The 21,876-nt window shown below is 40.5% G+C and overlaps 1 protein-coding gene across 8 annotated transcripts; it reads left to right on the top strand.

Annotated features, from left to right (window-relative positions):
* The first annotated feature begins 629 nt into the window (after positions 1 to 629).
* On the top strand, positions 630 to 21,833 carry lims2 (LIM and senescent cell antigen-like domains 2). 8 transcript variants are annotated; one of them, XM_028393102.1, is made up of 11 exons: positions 630 to 767; positions 14,631 to 14,790; positions 15,898 to 15,964; positions 16,086 to 16,206; positions 16,397 to 16,546; positions 16,922 to 17,072; positions 17,981 to 18,073; positions 18,814 to 18,862; positions 19,054 to 19,129; positions 19,418 to 19,607; positions 20,412 to 21,833. In XM_028393102.1, exons 1-10 carry the CDS (start codon positions 739 to 741, stop codon positions 19,560 to 19,562), a joined length of 1,041 nt encoding a protein of 346 aa, XP_028248903.1. In that variant the 5' UTR covers positions 630 to 738; the 3' UTR covers positions 19,563 to 19,607; positions 20,412 to 21,833. The 8 variants fall into 8 exon arrangements, 7 of the variants coding, with proteins under 7 accessions (XP_028248903.1, XP_028248904.1, XP_028248901.1 ...); XM_028393103.1 differs by lacking the exon at positions 630 to 767 and adding an exon at positions 4,600 to 4,687; XM_028393100.1 differs by lacking the exon at positions 630 to 767 and adding an exon at positions 6,141 to 6,401.
* Positions 21,834 to 21,876: the final 43 nt, after the last annotated feature.

Here is a 21,876-nt window from a genome sequence, read left to right as displayed (position 1 = left end):
ATAAGAAAATACATAATTCGCTCGAAGCACCCACAGATGTTGCCACAGATACACAGAAAAACAATAAGAGCATCCCTTGGTTTTCAAAATAAAAGCACAGAAAATGTCTCCCCTCAACAGGAGTGTTCTTGTTTGAGCATCTGTTCAGTAGACTGCAGATGTGCATTATATCACCATCTCTTACAAATTCACCAAATACCAGTGCTTTTGAAATGATTGTCATCGTATTATTGTGTACTGATGCTAATCATCACCTTTTTACATTCACTGCAGCAACAGTGATTCAGAGATTACATAACTTTATTTATCAGATTTCATTATATTATTTACATGTTTGTTTTGCCATTAGGGTAATTGAGACAAAATGTATCTAGAACAGGGCATTTCCTGAACAAAATGCAAGTTGTCCTCTGTGACGAAGAATAAAAAAGAAGAAAGAGGGTGAAGAACAATAGTTAAAAACATACATCTTTGTGTGTTTATCTTGCACAGGACAGTGTTTTCTTAACCATAACTCAATTGCAATACTTCTACTGATGTTCTGTGCAAATTCAAACGAAGATGCAGTCACTTATTGTGCCAACAGTTTTACTTTGAAAGTCCCGGGCGGAAGTGCTCCGTGCCGCGGTGGACTGAGGCGAGGCCGCTTCTCCGCCATTCTGCTCGGAGAAAACTTAACATCCAACATCTGGGCATCTGCAGCACAGCTCAGAACACGGTGTGAAGGAGAACGGAGAGATGCTCGGTGTTACTGAGATGACCAACGGGTGAGTGACCACTTTACACGTGTTTTTCCATGAAGGAGCATTTGAATAAAAAGTGTTGAAGTTGACAGTTTGTTCGCGGCCCGCGGCGCTCCTGCTTCACGTGCTGTGATTTACAGACACACAGTTTAAAGCCTTCGCTGCATTTAACCACTTTAAAACAACTTGGAGCTCGTGCTACTTAACGTACGTTACAGACACGCTCTGTGCAGCCACAATCTTACAATGGTCCCTTTAGCTGCTCATTAGCGCCACCGAGCGTCGCAAGGTTTATACAAACAAGCTAGCCACTTAAAGTCCTTATTTTTTGAGTAAAGTTGTCTTGAAAGCTCCTCTTACAGCTGTTCACTGTGTTGTGTTTGTGTGGAAAATAAAATAACTGGGTTTATTGTTGTTTACTAGAAGGAGCTGAAGCTCAGCAGTAGCATGGATAAACATCAGTGGCAGTAGGTGACAAAGGCATTCTAAAAGAAGGGAGGATGTTGTTCTTTATGCCCTTTAGTCTCCTCCCTGCTCAGGAATGTCCACATAAAGTCAGTGGACAGTAGTTACTGTTTCCAAACCACTTCCTGACCATCCGTCCCCCGAGGACTCAGTTCAGAACCCTGTGAGGACTGCTGTGAGCATGTGGCCTGGGAGTCTGGCTTTTATACAGTGAGAGGGCTGTGGAAGCTGAGAGAGGGCCAGTCTGACAAAAGCCAGAGGATTGGAGCATTCCCAGTCCACTACAGTTTCATCTGGTCTCACTGCTGTTGATACAACCACAGCTTAGAAGAATGCCTCAGTCTCCAGTGTGGGCTTGTCCTTGTTTGGAAGCAGTGGATTTACTAGCTGTGGGAGTTTACGGTGCATGTTTGAACTGGATGTGTGTGGAGCGTATTCATGTTCCACTGACATCAGAGTGCTAATGTAGGGTTTGATGCCTTTGTGTAGACATTTGACAGAAGTGTGAGAAGAGAACAACACTCAGTTCATAGGCTTGTTTTGAGAAGATTGCACATGTGCACATGTGTGGTGACCAATAGTTGGCCTCTTGTTCCTCTGGCAGTCCATGGCAGGCTTGTTGGTGATGCTGATGCGGAGACTTAAGTGGTTGTTGTTGCACCATGTGATGTAGTTCTCTGTCAGTTGACTGGCTGGCAGACACAGGGATGCACTGAGCTGATGTTATTGTTCAGTATGAACCCTAATATTAAATACAATCTGAGCTGGGCATTAGACACGACCATGCTTTTAAAATCAATGTAATCGTAGTAGATCTTGCTTTGAAGCAATTGTTGCTGCACATCAATCTAGAAAGGCGTGTGAAGTTCACTGTTCTACAGTCAGAAAGATTCAAGACAGCTGCCAACCTTCCCAGAGCTACGTCTCTGAGGCTCACTGAGCATGCCCTTGATGAATTGATCATCAGCAGGTGCACAGACCTTGTTAAACATTTTTCTACATTGAGAAAGATTCACATGTGGAAAACATGTAAGACAGCTGTCAATCTTCACACGAGTGGACGTCACAGCAGATTCATCCCCAAGATCAGAGAAATACAAAAAAACCATGAGCTACATGTGAGGGACGGTTGGTTTGGAAGGGTGCAAGGACTAAGGCTCTTCTGGACTTTATTGGCACTAATGCTCAGAGGCATGTCTGGTGACAACACAACATGTGAGGATTGTCAGCAGAACTCCTCATACGGCCCGCCCACTAAACTATAAGGAAAGACTTTACTGAGTTTTTTAACACACCACAAGGACGTGTGCCATGGCAAGAGGGCATTATACAGAGAGGGGGCCTGCAACAGCGTGAGATGTCCGGCGATGAGTTGTGAAAATGCGACATTAAAAGTAACAATAGCAAAGATTCAGTGTTTGTGCCTTTATGACCACATTTGCACATCTACTGTGTTCCAATGTGCCTGCGATACTTCAAACTGTCCGGTGATGAGCTGTGAAGATGCGACATTAAAAGTAACAATAGCAAAGATATACAGACATTGTTAACGAGCCTGTTATGCCCGGGTATGTAGGAGTATATAGAATGGTAATAACAGTCACCATCTGGTATGTGTGAACGGCTGTCTGGAGTTATTGGTGACAAATCACCCTGACTTGCCTTTCTTTCTTTCTTTTATTGCTCATCATGCAAAACCAGTATGGTCTTATCTAAATCTGTTGAATCAGTGCTGTTTACACACCTACCTATATACCTGGAGAGGCTCTTGCGCTTCTCCACTTTCATCACGCCCACAATAAATTCCGACCAATCACAGCATGGTTGCCGCACAGCCTTGAAAGACAAAGTTCGGCCCGGACCCTGTGCACAGGAGTGCGGATCAGCGGGCAGTCAGAGTCATTTTGTGGGCGTAACGTCTGCAGGGGGGAAAAATGTCTTTGTCTCGCGGAGTATGGATCCAGCTTAAATGTTTCCATACTTACCTGTCCAGATGCCTTGCTTCAATCTTCTCTACGTATGATGACCTGGATGACTGAGAATCTTCATCAACATGTGACCTTAAGATGAATGTGCTTTTTCCTTTTTTTGGCTTCATTTTTGTAAGTAAATAATTGAATGGTTAAAAAAATAGTTAAATCAACAGTGTTCATGTTTGAATGTAGAGTTTGTTGAACCTCTTCTCTAAAAGCAGCCCCAGATTGTTGATAGGCAGATCACTTGCTGAGTATATTTTGAATGTGACTGTCCTTTTCCTAACAATTCCAAGGCTAACATCACAGATATTAAATCACTGACAAACAGAAAAAATAATTAGTAGTGAAATCTTTTAATTGTGCACTACCGTTCAAAAACTTGGGGTCACTTGGAAATGTCTTTATTTTTAAAAAAAATAATAATGAAGATAAGATTAAAGTAATCAGACTACAGTCCAGACCTTGTTAATGTGGTAACTGACTGTTCTAGTTAGAAAAGGCTGATTTGTAATGGAATAACAGAGGCCCTTTTCCAGCAGCCATCACTCCTTTGTTCTAATGGTACATTGTGTTAGCTGATCGTGTTAAAAAGGCTAATTGATGATTAAAAACTCCTGTGAAATGATGTTAGCACAGCTGAACTATGCTGATCAGAGAAGCTATAGAACTGGCCTGGTGACCCCGAACTTTTAAACGGTTGTGTGTTTCAACCCAGAATAGCAGCTCAGTCCAAGGGATTACAGTGCAGACTTTAGAGTGTTTTGGCCAACAGTGATAAGATGATTGCCTGACTGATTGCAGCAGGAAACATTGAAATAGGATGTGCAATGATCCTGCATTGGTTACAGAAGTTCTGCAAATAGGAGTGTCATCCTATTTTATTAGACCTTAATTTCATTAATCCCTATGTAGGCTAATCTACAGTACCACAGATGCCTCACTCTATTTTGGTTACTAAATTCATGGCTGTGTGTGTGTGTGTCATCAGATCAATCGTGCTGGTTTATTAATGATATTTTGCAGTCTTTATTAAAAAACAAAACAAGACAGAGGTGTTTCACATGTTCTAACTCACAAATCACTGACAACAGAGTGGCTTTTCACCTTCTTGATGGAAACTGGAGAACTTGACATGACAAGTTGGTGAGAATTACTTTATAATCCATTCAGTGTGGACATTACACCTCCATCTTCCTCCGTCTCCCTGAAACTTCTCCTCACACCTCTCCTCAAGCCTCCTCAAAGCCTGCCTCCAATGAGGCCACTGAGATCCAACAACCTGAATGGCACACAGGACTAGAAGTGTGAGTGCTGCTGTTTAGAACCCCTGATCTCTCAAACAGTGCTGGCACACGAGGACACACACATACTACACACACACCACAGCAAACAGGAAGTGATGTGGCCATAAGATTAGTGCAGTAGGAGTGTTTGTAGTGACAGCAAAACGGACTTCTGGCACAACTAAACGGCTCTCAGTCACCAGAACTTCACAAAAAAGTGGTAAGTTGAGTTTATTTTATTGGTATTATCAGTGACAGTCCACTACTTGCCATGTATTTGATGTACCAAAAGCTGTGGTGTGTATTTGTAAATGTGACATAACAGCTGGACTGGGGGGTTTACTTCTGTTGATGTGTGTGCCTGAGACACTCAGCTTATGCTTTTAAAATACATAGTTTCAATGGGAAGTAGGATCATTGCTGTAGATAAACAGTAAGTTGAAAAAAGGTTCATTTGAATACATTTAATTTAATATAATAAAAGGAAAAAATGAAGTTGTCTTTGTTCTGAACATAATAATTAAGCAAGTAGTTTCAGTAATGCCTCAGCAGCACTGTAGTCTTATTTTCACTTCATGAGAGTGGACATTAATTCAAATGGCTGTAATACTGGTGTTGTCCACAGAGTGGCAGTGCATTCATGGCAGAATGCAATAAGGGCTTGTAGGAGATATTTGCTGTAGTTTTACCCAGAGGAGACTGTGTGATCATGTGGAGACACTGTGTTTATAACCAGACAACAGTGTCAGCATATTTATACAATTTCTAAACTCCGTCTTCTCCAGTTGTTGTGGTCCAACCTTTCTTGTATTTGAAATGCGGTGTAGGTGACACAGTGTGACATGTTTTTAAACTGTATTTTTGGGTTGATTTTTATGAATCAAAAGGCATCAATCAAAACTTGTGAACATTGTCAGACATGCTGTGGTTGATGTGATTTGAAGCTGATGTTGAAGTTCAACATTCACAATCTACATGTGGTGCGTGTGTGTTTGTCAAAACCATGTGGAATTTGGAGCCGGTCAAGGCAAGCTGTCTTTTGAGTTCATGTAGCGGTTTGTACATATTATGGAGAGGGACAGTTTCTGTCAGCTGTGACGCTTCAGGCACCGTTTTAACAGCTTTAAACGTCAGTAATATATTTTGTATCATGATGGACTTTGCTCACTAAAGAAAGGCTAGCTCAAACAAAGAGCTGAACAGTGGTGTAGCAGGTGATTTCACATTGTGTGTTCAAAGCTTGTTCCCACATTATGCTGTAATGAATTATTCATTGGTTGACATTTTAGGTTTTCTCAATTGTTTGTTGTCTTAGCTGGGAAAATAGGTTCAGTTTACAGTAGCTTGAGTCAACTCTGTAGGACCATGATCACAGCTGTTTTATTCTTCTTTTTATATCATGTGTTCATAGAAAACACACTCACAGTCAAACTGTAGTATTATACAGATGATCAGACATCAGGATTCTGTTGCTTTGTTTTGTTTTAAAGAAAGGAATAAACCAGAGAAAAGAAGGAGGCAAAGGGAGATGAAGGTAAAGGCCTCAGTCTTCGTCAGTCTCTTTCTCCTCTCCACTTCTACACACATCTCTCTACCTGCTGCAGGAGGGAGAGGAGGAGCAACCAGTGCTTGATAGGTGTGTATAGGCTGAAAGGCCACACCTCTATATGTGTCCTTCCTCAAGGGTTTGAACCCAGGAGGTGTGTATGAGAGAGAGAACAAGAGCACCAAAAGACCATTTGGATCCAACGTTAAGGTGCAAGCTTTCTTTGGAGTGGACAGACTCCAAGTTGTAGGAAGGAAGGAAGGAACAGGGAGAGAGGCAAAGTGGAGATGAACTCTTTGAGACTAAAGGAGTTGTCAAACTCAGACTTGTACAGACGAAGACAAGAGCGACCAGACAGCTATGGAAGCTTGGCGAGGAACAGCCTCAGGTGAGAAGATTTATTTTTCTGTAACATGGCAACACGTTGAGGAGACTGGATTTGGGAATTCTTCATTCAGCTGTATGACTACTCCTACTTGCACTGTGTTGCTGGTATTGTTGCCCAACATTTGAATGTGATTCTTAGAGATTGAGCCAGACAGTGTGCAGTGGTCTTTCAGGTAGGAAGTACTTAAATAATTGATCATTCATGTTCATTACCTACCTACCTTATGGAGTATTTGATCAGCTTTTGTCATTTCTAGATTGTCTAGTTTTCAGCATCTGGACATATATGTACATATGGACTCTCATATTTGTGCCCTCTGGTCTGGCTTGATTGTCATTAGTAGATTATTAGTCTTAGTATTAGTAGCTGCAGCATTTTAAATGTGTGTAATAATGGTGCATTCAAAGACTCTGAAGAGAAGTTCTTACCTGTGTGTCATGTCTTGACAGGGATAGATAAGGTGAGATGTCATGGAGTATTTGACGCAGCTGATGGTTGAATTCCTTCCTTCCTTGTAGAACATTTTGCAATATTGATTTCACAATAATTTAACATCTGTCACTTTAAAGTACTTCTGTTTTGTGAAGCTCCTCTTCGTCTCTGTGTGTGCTCCTGACATGCTGGGAGGAATGTAGTAATTTGAAGAATGCAGACAGAGAGGGGAGCTCTCTCTTTGTAGATGGGTCCTTCGGTCAGACCACAAATAATTTCTGGCACTGTAGCCATTATAATGTGATGAAAAAATAGCAGACTGTTTAATGCATTGTCTGGCCCAATAATTAACAGATATAAGTCATTTGACATGGTCACTGGGTTTTTACTGTGAATTGTACTGTTATAAATTAGGTGATTTTTGAAGGCCGTGAACTATAGCAGTGCTGTTGTAATATTCCACCAAAGAGCATGGAGCCAGGTGGAGTGAGCCAGCTTGAAAAAGCTTACCATCAGGGACAGTTATCATAACAGGATATTAACTTTTTCTGCCTCAGACATGCACTGCACATTTACATCAAACTGGACATTTGACACAACAAGATTGAGCATTTGACAAATTGTATACAGGACTCTATGGTGGTTATCATTAGGAGATATAGCAAATATTAATTAGTGTGGTATAACTACCATCATGATAAAAAAAGACCAGAGAAACCTGCTGACATCCATTCGCCTCCCATTCAATTAATATAACATTTTAACATTTTAGCAGCACATTTCATGGCTGCTTTAAGCTGAAACTCTGAACTTAACCTGATCCCAGCCAGGTTAAGTTTTGTAGCATAAGCGTAGTGTAGTGTGTAGTGATCTAGCTCTGTGTGTGTGTGTGTGTGTGTGTGTGTGTGTGTGTGTGTGTGTGTGTGTGTGTGTGTGTGTGTGTGTGTGTGTGTGTGTGTGTGTGTGACAGAAAGACCCACTTCAAGATGTCCCGTTATAAGACACAAGTTGCAGTGTGATGAGTAATATGACAACCAAAGCATTAAGAATTTCATCCACAACCACTTACTTAGTGCTCATTATGTAATGTGGGCATGTGGGAAACTTCATGGCACATTCACTTCTGTATCATCCTGCCCTCATAAATATATCCTGGTCTACCAGTCTCCTGTACTTGTTCTGTCTTGTTCCCAATGCCAGAACATAATGTTTAATAACGTTACAAGTCAACTTTAATGCAATGCAAAGTGACCTGTTTTCATCATGATCGTCTCTCATGGTTCCCATCCTACAGCAACTTCACAATAATAAACACATGTTGTGTACTACCATTGTTTGTTCTTCTTATCCTTAAGAGTCAAATGAAGAACAGCCTGTGATAGACCCTTGGGACAAACAATGGAAACAAAGGAAATACTAGTTAAGTGTTATGTGTGCAACTCATATGTATGTGTTGTGTGTTCATGTGTTTGCTCGTTTTAGTGTTCACATATAACACAAGAAAAAAATGTTTTTTCCAAGCAGCCCTGGTGTCTGTGTTGTCATGGTTGCTGTTGACACAGTGAGTGTGGGTGTATGACTAGGGTGTGTTTGATTTGTGTCTCTTGTCTGAGCTGAAAGTTCGGATTGTTGCATTGGGTCTAGAAATGTTACAGGTTAGTTGGAAAGAGATCAGTTTAGCCAACATTAAGAGGATACAAAAAACAAGTGTAAATAAACTGTTAAAAAATGTTGTTCTGCCCACACCCTCTGCAGATAGCGTGCAGATTTTCCTTTTTCAATGGAAGAAAATATATCATTAGATGAGGTTTAAGCAGGAAACGACAATTTTTAGGAAAATAACCCTTCAAGATCATCAAGGTGAAGCATGTTTAACTGGAACACTGGCTAATGCAAAGTGAAAGATACCATTAGATATTCTAGCTCTGTTCCTCTTTTACTTTCTGAGGGATTGAACAACTGTACTGTGTTTGCTTAATCTCAACATTAGGATTTTAGTCAAGAATCACAAACCTATTTGTAGCTGTTTGAGAGAGTGCAGTAGATTAACTAAAGAATGTCCAAAGTAAAACCTGGTTTCTGACATCAATGGTCAAAAAGTGTGACATCTGCAAAATGTTGTATCCTGTGCAGTGTGGCACACAACATGTCAGTCTGTGTTTTGAATGCTTCTAGAGCCCAAGACTGGCATCTACAGAAGCATACATGACTAAACACAGTCATTTTGAGTATTGACCAAACGAGTACAGGAGTGAGGTCATAGGTTTAACTTGTCTCAAGTCAACACCAACTGTGACAAATGGAGTCTCTGGCCTTTTCAAAAGCATATCGTATTTATCTAGAGTGATAGTCCATCGTATGTTTAGTGTGGTTGGCATCATAGAGAGAAAATTCCCATGTTTCACATGAACAATGAATATTGTCATGTCAGCCCGGACAGCAGAGAGCGTAAGCATTTTAGGGTGGAACACTCTCTAATCAGGAAAGTTTCCTGTTGAGTACCCACCCTCTGTCCATTGTACCCCAGTCACTCAGCACTAGTTACCAGTGGCTGAGATTCCCCACATGTGAGCATGTGACTTCTCTGCAGACAATGTTCTGTTTTAAAATGGCTCTAGGGGTTTTCTGTGGTGCCCGGTGATATGTTTGGAACATTATGTTAGTAGCTTCAGAAAACAGGCGGCCACTAGGTAGAGAGCAAATAAAAGTGCGCAATATGAGAGTGAGGCCATTCATTTTACATTTCCTGTTCATCAGATGGCACAAAGGCAGTTTTGTTTTTCCCGTGATGCAAGGTCTTACCATAGACTGTATGTTACTATGAATAAAATGACGTTTGCTACTTGTTGGTCGTTTTTATGAATATATTTTTTTGAAACTTTGTCAACTATGTTAATTATTTATTGCAGCCCTATTTGTTGAGAAAATCTGCAAAGGTACACATGCATTTAATACCTTCAAAAACAAAGCAACATGACAGTGACCATGTAATTGAATGACTTTTTGTGTTATATGCAGTTTGGTAGCCTCTTTCAGAAGAAGCAGAGTTGGCCTCTACTATGTATACAACCTCTTTCACACACATACACAGACACAAAACAGCAGCTGCCAGCACCTAGTTTGGAGTTGGAGGCTCCACTGGGTGTCTATTTGTAGAGTGGAGTCATGTAGATGACCGTTATACTGAAGGACTGAAATATGTTTCAGTTGGACAAACACACAGAATCACATGTTGACATCCATTAGTTTTGTAGGATTAGCACAGCGACCGTGTTCCAATGGAACATCAGACAGATGTCTCTAGAGACTATTTCCGGATCTGGCTTGGTGTTGTTTTGATGGTTTAGGAATTAATTTCAGATGCTAGTTGAGCCAAACCACATAAAGAGTTATTTACACACAGAAAAGAGAGATTTATGAGTTTATAGGAAAGACTATGATGGAACCAACACAGGATTTTAAAGGTTGGATTAGGTCCAGCTATAGCTTCAGGAGTTTTAGATTGATACTCCAGCCGTTCTCATGGCTTAGAAAGGAGTCACACCATGTTTCTAAAATGTTTAAAATGTTTCAATCATACCAGGGCCCATTATAGTAAAAATAACCAGTTCATAATCACATGACAGCTAACAGCAGAATAGCTAAGTTGTATCTAAAATGGTGAACGTGGATATGAAAGTGTGATCAAGTCATGACACACGTCACATCTGCTATTACTCTTCTGTATGATCTACTGATGTGCTGTGATCTACTGTGCACAATGGCATAGTAGGCACTATTATATACTACTATACTGCAACTAAAATCTGATGTGTTTGAAAGGCCAGTATCAGGTCTAAATTTCATATCAGGAGGGCAACACTAAACACCCAGCTGCAGTTTTAGACCTTGTATATTCGCCCGACAGCCTGGCTTGTTTTTCTGGTGTGTTTATTCAGTGATGTCAAACAAATGATGACATAAACAGAAGTTTATTTGTTAGGTTCCTGTTATCAATACTGTATCTAAGTCCTTCCGCCTCTCAGCTTTGCTGTGCAACATTCTTGCTTTGCGCAATACAGAGCTGGGACCATGCTGTTATTTCTGCCAGAATGATGAGAGTTCCAGCTGTTAAACTCACAAACACATTATACAAAGATTTATAACATCTGAAAGTGTTAGCTAAACATTGCATGCACTAGGGATACAAAACACTGAAAAGCTACAGTTAGCGGGTGAGTTTCGTTGGGTGTGTGCACAGCATGACACAGTGACCTCTATCTGCACAGGCGTCAGGGTGGGCTCTGTAACCTGCCCAAGAATAGACTGTGAGTGTTACATGAAGGGAAGCCAAGTGTGTGCGAGTGAGAAGGAAAAAGAGAAAGAGTTGATGGGGGAACGAGAGAAAGGGGGAGTGTGTCCATAAGAGAGGGTGTGTGTGAGAGAGAGAGAGAGAGAGAGAGAGGATACTCCCACTCCTTCTCACTCTATGGATTACAGCTCTCACTCCTTACAGCATTCCCATTGCTGAAACCTCACAGGGATTTTTATTGGAGTATAAGGATTTGGAGTTTGTTGAGTGGTTAGATGGACAATAGCTGTTAGTTCATACTTTTGTAAACGAGCATGGAGATAAACGGCCGTGCCCTGCCACCAGCTATACCTGAGGATGGTGAAGCCCCAGACCATGTTTTTCATGTAGAGATGAACGGCTACCACCAGAGGATTCAGAGTGGTGATGGGGGAGAAGCCGAGGTGCCTGTGTCCAAGTCCCAGAGGCGGAAGAGTGATGTCAAAGTCTATAAGGAGTTCTGTGATTTCTATGCTCGCTTGTAAGTAGAAGACTCTCAGGAAGACAGGATTCACTAAACTATAAAATATTCCTACTTAAACTTTGATAAATGCATATTTGAGATGTTCTAGAGATGCAAATTGAAACAGTTGACACACTAAAGCCAGTTATAGGTGTATTGTAGCATGATGTTTTAAGTGTTTCAGTACATTTTCAGCAACTGATCTGATGGCTGTGCAGGGAATGCAGCGAAGCTGTGTGATGAGGAATTTGGTCTGCCCATTCACTGACATGGTGTTAAGTGTGAGCTTACTGCAGTGTTACAGAATGTGAAGAATTCTGATGTACTTGAAGCTGGGTTTTTACCAGCGGTTTGATTTGCCTAAGCAGCCTTAGATGCCATGTTTGTGCAGGGATAGCTCTACGCCCTACAGGAGGGAGCACACAGGAAGGGTGCTATTTTTGTGTGAAAGGGGGGAGTTGTTATGCAAAGCAGAATATGCCAACTGGCATTCCAAGTATGTGTTCTTGAGAGACAGGAAGGCTAAATATACTTACTGTATTTCTGACTGATCTAGTCTCATCATAGGTTGTAGGAAGTCAAGAGCACAGGGTCACACACCGGAGATATTTTAAAGACAAGAGACAGAAAAGTTGGAGTCAATAAAAATGAGAGTTGTGTCAGAGGCTTGGAAAACATCAATGTGTGGGGTTTAGCAATTAACAATGTAGTGTATATAGGAAAAATGTAAAGGGAGTTAATCCTGATATATTTACTAGTGACTGATATAGTAAAACACTAAGAAAAAAAACCAGAGCAGCCAGGTAGAGCAAAAAGACGGTATCCATAGAACACAGGTTACATGCTGCATCCTTTGCCCTATGGTGACAACCAGTCTCCTTTTATAGACACAGACCAGCATGGTGTGCTACACAGGGGAGTCGTGTGGTGTTCACAAAATCTGCATCATTTGTTTAGCTTTCTTTTACCAGAAGTATTTTTGAAGTGTGTGTGACAACGTGTAATCAACAGATGTAAACATTTTGATCCAACACAGTGGTGCTGGTTATTTTTATAAGACTGGAGGGGCTAGGACACTATTTTGGGAGTTGGGATGTTGTAAGTGAGAAAAGCATTATGACATCACTCTACACAACATGGAAAAACTGTTAGTGGGATGCCAGTGATATAATGCTTTTCTTTTGTCTACGTCCATTGCAATGCCCAGTGTACACTAAAAAAATCCCACTGAAATGTATCTTTATCTTTTCTGAGAAACTTGACACATTTTTGTTATGTCAGCCAAATCTTGATTTGTTTTTTGTTCAAATAACACTCAGAAACCATTCGGACTGTGTTGGGTGTGAAGGAAAAGCAAATGAAAGATAGAAGCGTAACATAATTGCTCACTCACAATCTCCATGGGTGCATTGAGGATGAATGTGACACACACAAAGGCAACATATCTAATGATAATGTTAAAGATGTCTTTTCATTGTGTTGTGGTAAAACTGTGTATAGGCTTGTCTTTGACTCATACTTCATGCTAGTGGCAGATAGGAGGGTGGAAATGCCTAAGGGATGTATCACTTCCTCCCACAGATCCTTTAGCAGGGCAGGGCTCTCAGTTTGTTTGATATCAGCCCAGGCAGGCTATATAAAACAATATGTATTTGATAAGGATGCAGTGGAAACATCTTGTTTCAATGTGGTTGTTGTAAAGGTGCCAGTTACTCTACCCATTTCTTTGTAGTGCTGCTGGTTCTTAAAGGTACCTCGTTTCAAATGTGTTTGGAATTCTTATGATTCCCAGTTTGATCTAAGTGAGTTCAAATGAACAGATGGCATCACTCCATAAAAAAGTCCTACATGGTCGTGTGTGTGTGTGTTGCCTAGCTACACTGTGGTATTCCGACCTTTAAAACAAAGCAGAGAAGCCAGAGAAGCCGCGATTGTCCCACCATCCTTTCTGCCCCATTCTTTTGTAGTGTATCAGCCTTACTTCCAGTTTGTTTCAGGTATTAAGGATGTTTTTACTCTCAACAATGAGACAGATGCTGTTAATCAATTAGTTTGTTGCAGATTTGGCATAAGTTTGCTATAGCACTGTTGCCCATAAGACATATAGCTAAAGTGGAGAAGTGTACTCAGTTTTCCCTCTGAGGTTAAAGTCTTGAAAACATACAACTGAGAAACACACTGGTGTTTAGATGATAGCGTGACTTGCTTTATCTTAGAATCCAAACCTTGTCAACAGCTATAAAAATGCTAAATGTTGTAAATATAAACTAGTGCAGATGGGCATTTGTTACTATAAAGTGTCGTTTTATAGGTTTTCAGATGGGCGTGCTTCATGTTTTATTTAAAAAGCTTAGAGTACTGATCCTGTGAGACATTCTGACATGTTTTTGGGTGGGCCACTAATATCTCTAATATAAGAAAATATTATCCTGCGGTCTGGCTCATATTAGGGTTATGTTTTACTGTGAGGCAGTAAAACACCTGGAGTTGTCTAAATCAATAGGCAGTATGAGCTCCACCTATCATATCTGCACGGTTTTATTCTTTAACTAGAGACTCTCCTACAGTTTTTGTTCATATATAATACATCAACCCACATCTGTACATGCAGTCACATCACTTGAATGGATAAACAGTCAGACATCGTTTGTCTTCCCAAGACAACAGGTTTCCCTTCTCACTAATTCCCACACCCTGATAAGTGGAGCCAAAATAAACCTTGACCCAAGATTCTTTGTGTGTGTAGACTTGCATCACATTTTCCCACTCTAAATTCTTTTTTTACTGAGTACACCTTATAGCTGTTTTCATGGCATGGGAAACGTGATAACCAATTTTAAAATGTTCAGTTTGGCCTGATATCATATTCATGTTCAGAGGTTTGTTCTTTGGGATTTATTGACAATATACACTGCAATCATCAGCTGGTCAGTCCTACTTGCAAAGTTTGGTTTGCTGTCATTCTGAATACTGTTCCACTGACTGACCTTTTTTTTCTTTTTAGCAACATGGCCAATGCACTGGCCAATGCCATGTGTGAGCGCTGTAAGAGTGGTTTCGCCCCTGCAGAGAAGATCGTGAACAGTAACGGAGAACTTTACCACGAGCAGTGCTTTGTTTGTGCCCAGTGTTTCCAGCAGTTCCCAGAAGGACTCTTTTATGAGGTAAGACACACAAAAATCTTTGACACAGTAACTGACTGCACACCTATGGGATATTAAATTATATTCAACACCTGTATAGCCAATGACGTAGACTTTTTACTGCGAGTGTGGTTTCATGAAAGGTTACTCTGATTGGTCTGGACATGCCTAAAACAGCAGCACAGCAGCAGCTGTCTGTACTGGCTCTGTAGTTGCAGGTTAAATTCTAGTGTATGTGACAGATTGATAGGTGTACCAAAATGTTGGGTCTATAAACTGAGCGATTGTTCTGAAGAGATAATTGTTGCCGTGGTTACATGTGTGTTGGGTTAACCAACTGAATCTTGCTCTGCAGACAGTTAGATCACTGTATAATGCCAGGACGCTTAGTGCACAGCCCTTAAACAGAAAAATATAAACGTGTGATCCAGCTGATCTAAATAAAGAGCAGGTACAAGCAGTATTGAATTGTTGGAAACCTTCTTCCAGTAAAATGGCACTAGCACACTGGCCTTGACACAAAGTCAGATGCACCAGAGAGCCTGTGAGTCACTTTATCAATGAGAAAGTGTCTCTATAGCTCAGATCAATATATGTATCAAAGCCAAGGATGTTACATTAACTTTTCAGTCTACAAACATTATCTTATCCCAGTGATCAATGATTTTTCAGCTAATTGTTTCAATAGGTACATTCCCTTCTCATTGCTCTAATAGTTATTCATTTGTTATGAATGTTTATGTATGCTCCTTGATAATTAACCCAGTTATTACAATAATACAATGTTTTGACTTTGATAGAAAACGTTCTTCAATGACTAATGTCCCAGTTGTGTCTAGAATTATATGCAGAGTACATTTGGGCTTAACCAGACCTGGAAGGTTTCTCACTCTCTCACCTTCCTCTCCAAGTGGTGTTTAGTGTATAAGGTTACAGCTGTTTCAACTGCAGCCATATTCACAAACACTATGATGAGCCATAGTTTTACCTGCTTTACATGACGCCGCGACCCTTCCCTTCTCCGAGCCTCCTGTGAGTGATAATTAGTCAGAGATTTACACTGCTGTTGCAGGGTTTCAAAGGTTAATTTTATTTAAAGTGTACAAATGATGTGAATTCTGTTTACAGTTCGAAGGCAGGAAGTACTGTGAACATGACTTCCAGATGCTGTTTGCCCCTTGCTGCCACCAGTGTGGTAAGTTGACTTTCTACCAACTGTTCATTGTTACGTGAGCAGAGAGCTTTACGTTTAAGCCCAAAGACAAAACTATTTCAAAGCAGCTTTTTACTCATGAGCAAGTCTGTTCTTCCCTCAGGTGAGTTCATCATTGGCCGTGTTATCAAGGCCATGAACAACAGCTGGCACCCGGACTGCTTCTGCTGTGATATCTGCCAGGCTGTGCTGGCAGATGTTGGATTTGTTAAGAATGCTGGAAGGTCAGTTCCTCTACACCCAACCACAGTCATTTCACTACATTACATATTAATATCGAAGGTAGAAGGTTGACTCAGGGATTACCTCTGCATTAGTTGTATCACACAGAACAAATAACAACTGAAAGACTCGCACTGCAACACATTACACCGCATCTCTTGCTCTGTTTTGATTGTCTCTCTCTGCCATCAGGCACCTGTGTCGTCCATGTCACAACAGAGAGAAAGCTCGAGGCCTCGGCAAGTACATCTGTCAGAAGTGTCATGCCATTATCGAGGAGCAGCCTCTGCTGTTCAAGAATGATCCTTACCACCCGGATCACTTCAACTGCAACAACTGCGGGTAAACATGCACGCGCACAAAAAAAATTATTCACGCCATGTAACACAGGACGATACTGCAGCTGATACAAACTGTTGGGCTGGGAATAGTCCTGAAAAGATTTTATTTTCATGCTTACATTTTGTCATCCTTCAACAAAATGTTTTATAAATATAGTATAGTGCACAGTCGAGGCAAAATTAGCTTTAAAAAAGCAGTCTGCAACAAAAGGTGTGCCAAAGAGTGCTCTCTGGTGGACAAACTATGTCATTTTAGTAGCATGTAGCATGTGATATTGTAATGGTTCTGCAAGTTTGTAAACATTTGTTTGCATCACTGATTAATGCATACACAAAGTATAGGTGATGTGGAGGTGTTTACCTCTTTTCTCTGCAGTAAGGAGCTAACTGCCGATGCCAGGGAGCTGAAGGGAGAGCTCTACTGTCTACCCTGCCACGACAAGATGGGCGTCCCCATCTGTGGAGCCTGTAGGAGACCCATTGAGGGCCGTGTGGTGAATGCCATGGGCAAGCAGTGGCATGTGGAGGTGCTATGTTAAACTTTTGTGTCTACATCTGTTTTTATCTGAACTTGTGCAGGCTTTCTGAACTCATTTGACTGTCCCTATAGGAAGTTCTATTGAGTTATGATTTTTCTGTAACGTGTCATATGTGTGACTCATAGTTATACCAGTTCTATCTCCACAGTACCTTTATCTCTGAGCTGCATACATCATGTTCCAGTATCTGTAAAAAATATTTCTCTTGTCAATATCTTTTCTTCTGTATTTTCACATTTCATGCACTTTTTGCTCCTCCACATGTAGCATCATGTGTGTACTGTGTGTGAGCGCCCATTTCAGGGCCACCCATTTTATGAACGAGGTGGTCGCGCCTATTGTGAGAGACACTTTGATATGGTGAGGGGATTCAGGAATTGGCCTTGTGTTGATTGCCTGCCTGGTTACAATCTCCCGGCCTCCATACAAGGGTTTTCATGGTATATTCTCAGTAGTTACCAATCTGTCCTTTCATTCAAAGTTACTGTAAGCTTGATTACATTTCAGTGTCCTCCTCTTTTAAATTGAATACACAGTAAGCTCAATGAAATTTAAAGAATATCTAACTCATGCCACTAGCCATAAAAATCCACTTTACAAATATCTACATTGATTATACACAGACATATCCTCATACATTTGATCTAATAATATAATATTCATTATCATTAATTGGCGATAGTATATTCCTCTCATTCCATAGTACTGATATCCCCTCTAGGTCACTTTTATATCCAGCATTCTGACTCTCTGTATGGACGCAGTAACAGAAGTGAACTGACATGGTTGTGGCCTGCCCTGGTATTGTCTGAACCAGACTGTGCTGCTGCCTTTAACATAGTGTTTAGTGATGATCGCTGCTAACCATGTATGCTTGGCCCTGGGTTTGCTTGCAGCATTTTGTGTGTGCTAAGTGTGAGAAACCTTTCCTGGGACACCGTCACTATGAACGCAAGGGCCTGGCCTACTGCGAGACCCACTACAACCAGGTAACACTCAACAGCACTGGGAATATTTGGAACACACCAATGGGAATAATGTAGATGTTTTGCCATGCTTTCTTCTCAGGCTTAATTGGTTAGGAACATATAGAGTTTAGATTAACAGCAAACCATGGCTGCTAAACTATAAAGTGATGATATAATTGTTGATTGTTTACTGTTATGTATTTTGGATCTACTAATACAATTGCTGGACTGGATATCAGGGAAAAAATATTGCACAGTGATTCATCAGATGTGCCACATCCACTGAGCAGCAGATGTCAAGTGAACAGTAGCTGTAATATGAGTGAGACCTGTCAGCAGCTCTGTTTTCATGTCACATGTGCAGAGTTATATATAAGCTGAGGGAAGGAAGCAAATTAGCAACATAGATGCAGAGTGTTCGCACCATCCCTGGTGTATATACAAGTAGCGCTGGTTATTCCACTTGGCAATTTTTAGACACGTAAATGGATATAATACATTCTTATTAAACAAGACAACATTTCTTAGTATTTACATAATATTTTTGATTCAAGCAATAGTTATAATTAGCACCACTTAAATGATTATTTAAAAATACAGATTTTGAAGTAAAGTGTGTTATTTCAGTGATTTATGTCCCATATATATAAAACTGCGGCATGTGCTCCCCACCCCCATGACCTCTGCATGTTTACTGTACATAAAGTCATGATAATGCTGATAAATTGTATCACGACATCTGAGCTTCTTTTTCTCTCCAGCTGTTTGGGGATGTTTGCTACCACTGTAATCGTGTGATCGAAGGAGATGGTGAGAGCACTGATTTTGATTAATAGCTGGGTTTATCAGGGCACTCACAACTTTGTCCTGATTGTATTGATGTGCACATTATGCATAGGTTTGTTGAAATGATGTCTCCTGGAAATGAGATTATGACTCCAGACTTAACACCACTTTAGATCATATGATGATGTCTCATGTGACTGCTCTGTTCTCCTCAGTGGTTTCTGCTCTTAACAAGGCTTGGTGTGTCAACTGTTTTGCCTGCTCTACCTGTAACACCAAGCTCACCCTCAAGTAAGTTCAGTTCATTTTAACTGGATAAGGTACTTGTAACAAACTAGTATCTAAACTCAGACGGTCACAGGCTTCTCTGTTATTGCTTTTACAAGTCTTGCTGAATTTTCCACTTCGTTCCTGCTTTTCTCAACCTTCCCTGATTGTCCTCTTTTTTTCTGTACCTCTCCTTCTATCCTCATCCTTCCACTTTGTCCTCTCCTCTTGTTTCACATTTCCTTCCCTTTTTCCCTTAACAACTCTCTTTCACACCTTCCACCTGTCTTTCCTTCCTCCCTGCTTTGTCAGGGATAAGTTTGTGGAGGTGGATCTGAAGCCGGTGTGTAAACACTGCTATGAACGCCTCCCAGATGACATGAAACGCCGGCTGTCCAAGCGTGAACGTGACTCAAAAGAGAAGAAGAAGAAGTTATTGATACCCATGTGTCTGTGATCCTCTCCTCCTCCTTTCTCCTCACTTCCAATTTCTCTTCTTTTGGTCAGTTTTCATTTTCTTTGCTGTCTGTTATGCTTCAGTATTCCACTTTTAATTCTTATATCACTGTGCTGTAGTTGGTAAATAGACGCTGAATAAACATTTCAGTGACCTAACACCGGTCAGTGGTCAGAACATAGTCACATCACAGCAGGGTACTCTGGTAACCTTTGCAATGCAAACAGTAAAATCAGAGGAGGTCACATGGTGAACGGAAGGCTTTGTTTCTTGGGTTTCCTAGTCTGTCTGGTGTAAGGAGTAAAGCCATAATCACTTCCGGCAGATTTCTGGCCTCTGCTGTGGAAATGCCGAGAGCCCACTGGGTATGACACGTGCCCACGGTCCTGGCAGTGATTATCTGCTTTGAGAGGGATTCCTTCAGGGGCAGCTCAAGGTTTAGAGCAGGGCCGTAGTCAGTAGAACACTGTGTTTAATTCAGGAAACAAGCAAAGGACTGTCAAGCAAACAAAAAGAGGGGCACATACACCGTATAACCTTCTTACGAAACAAAAGTATGATACAATGGTTGCACCACGAAGCCAAATAGATGAATTAAAAGCAGTCCGACAATTGGAAATAACAAAAAACAAACAGGCCGCACAAAGCCAAAGTTACAGACTACAATACAGGTAGACTCAGTTTGATATTCAAAGAATGAATAATAGAAATGCCACAAAACAATAGTCTACTTTGTTTCATTACACAATGTCAACATGTCAGTGCACTGTATAACTGTTTGTGCTAGTGTACTAGTGTAAGTGATAGCATCCATCTTACAAGCTGTAACTGCTCCTATCTCCTCCACAGGAACAAGTTTGTGGAGTTTGACATGAAGCCAGTGTGTAAGAAGTGCTACGAGAAATTCCCTCTAGAGTTGAAGAAGAGACTGAAGAAGCTGTCCGACACTGTGGCACGGAAATGAACACTCAGCTAGATGGAAGGACACTGTATAAGACAGTGAGGTGGCCATGTACCCAGAACTGATAAAATGTGTGATCGTTGGTATGTTACATTTAGGTCTGATCGCCTGGAACTGGCTCAATCATTTGGTTTTGCTTTAAACTATTAAGTGCCTTTTGGCTTATATACTGCATTTAACTGCTTTTTTATATAGTATAAACACATGCAGGTGGGCCTATACTTATATATGATATGATTTATTTTAGAAAATATGGAAATAATATAAGTTAAATGCTGTGAAAGGTTCTTTAACTTGTCTTGTAATGACAAAACACAAATACAAAACCGTTTGATGTTACAGCTACATTTCTGCAATATCTCAAAGAATGCTTCAGTTGTACTGAATGTAAATACAATGCAAAGTGTTTTTCTTGGTTCTCCTTTTTGCCCTACATGTACCAGTAATATGTATTTTCTTAAATTTTATGCAATATAATAAGTTGATACATTCAATGTATCATGCTACAGCGATGGAGCATACTGTATTACAGTATGTGCTCTGCATTTATGTGTGTCACAATTTCTGTGCAAATCATATTTATTCAGCATTTTCACATTCTCATATAATATAAAATGATCCAGCACAGCCCTGAGATAAATCACAAAGCTATAATGTTGACCTTTATCTACTTACTTATCTATATTAGGGCTGTTGAATCTATTTACTGTGCTGCAGTCTGTTTCAATGTCATAAACAGCAGCTTAAACTATTCTACTTGTCATATTCATACTGTCAACAAATGCTGAACACATTGAGCTTCACAGTGGCAGGAGTTACTGCACAGCAATTGGTAGCTGTGTGTTACGACACGATGGCTTGTGGAATGTGCAGAGACAGGATGTGGGAGTAATGTTAGATGTTAGAACACTTGCTCGTGTTATTTGTAATCCAGAGAAAGTGATCCTCTTAGGGAGGTGTACCGACTTCCTCAGGGCTCAGACTCACTTAGGAAAGAAAGCCAAATGCTTCACTTAAATAGTATTTGATCATAGAAAGCTTTTATGATGACGTTCAGTAGAAGAACACATTCCACAGAACCTAAACTTTTCTCACTTGTTTCATTTGATGCATTGTGGTCCAGTACATGGTTTTATTTGATATCTTAGTACTGTACCTGGGTGACAGAGATGCCTCTGCACAAATGTATTGTATCTTTAATCATGTTAACATGCCAAAAATGGATGCGCTACAGTCAAACAGAATGTTATTTTTCATTATATCAAAGGTAATTTTGTCAGCCTAACTAAATAAATACATTCACCAATTCATGTTGTGATGTATGTTATTAATATAACTCTTGCTATCATTCTT

Source organism: Parambassis ranga, chromosome 21 (assembly GCF_900634625.1).
Source record: "Parambassis ranga chromosome 21, fParRan2.1, whole genome shotgun sequence".
NCBI classification, from domain to species: domain Eukaryota; kingdom Metazoa; phylum Chordata; class Actinopteri; family Ambassidae; genus Parambassis; species Parambassis ranga.
Note: the sequence above shows the minus strand (reverse complement) of the source record. Positions and strands in the feature narration are given on the sequence as shown.

Excerpts from the sequence above, each read along its gene's own strand:
- lims2 (XM_028393098.1), top strand. The coding sequence starts at position 11,439 with ATGGAGATAAACGGCCGTGCCCTGCCACCAGCTATACCTGAGGATGGT. Across the intron at positions 17,073-17,351 it reads GCAAGCAGTGGCATGTGGAG|CATCATGTGTGTACTGTGTG; the intron begins GTGCTATGTTAA and ends CTCCACATGTAG. Across the intron at positions 18,863-19,053 it reads TCGTGTGATCGAAGGAGATG|TGGTTTCTGCTCTTAACAAG; the intron begins GTGAGAGCACTG and ends TGTTCTCCTCAG.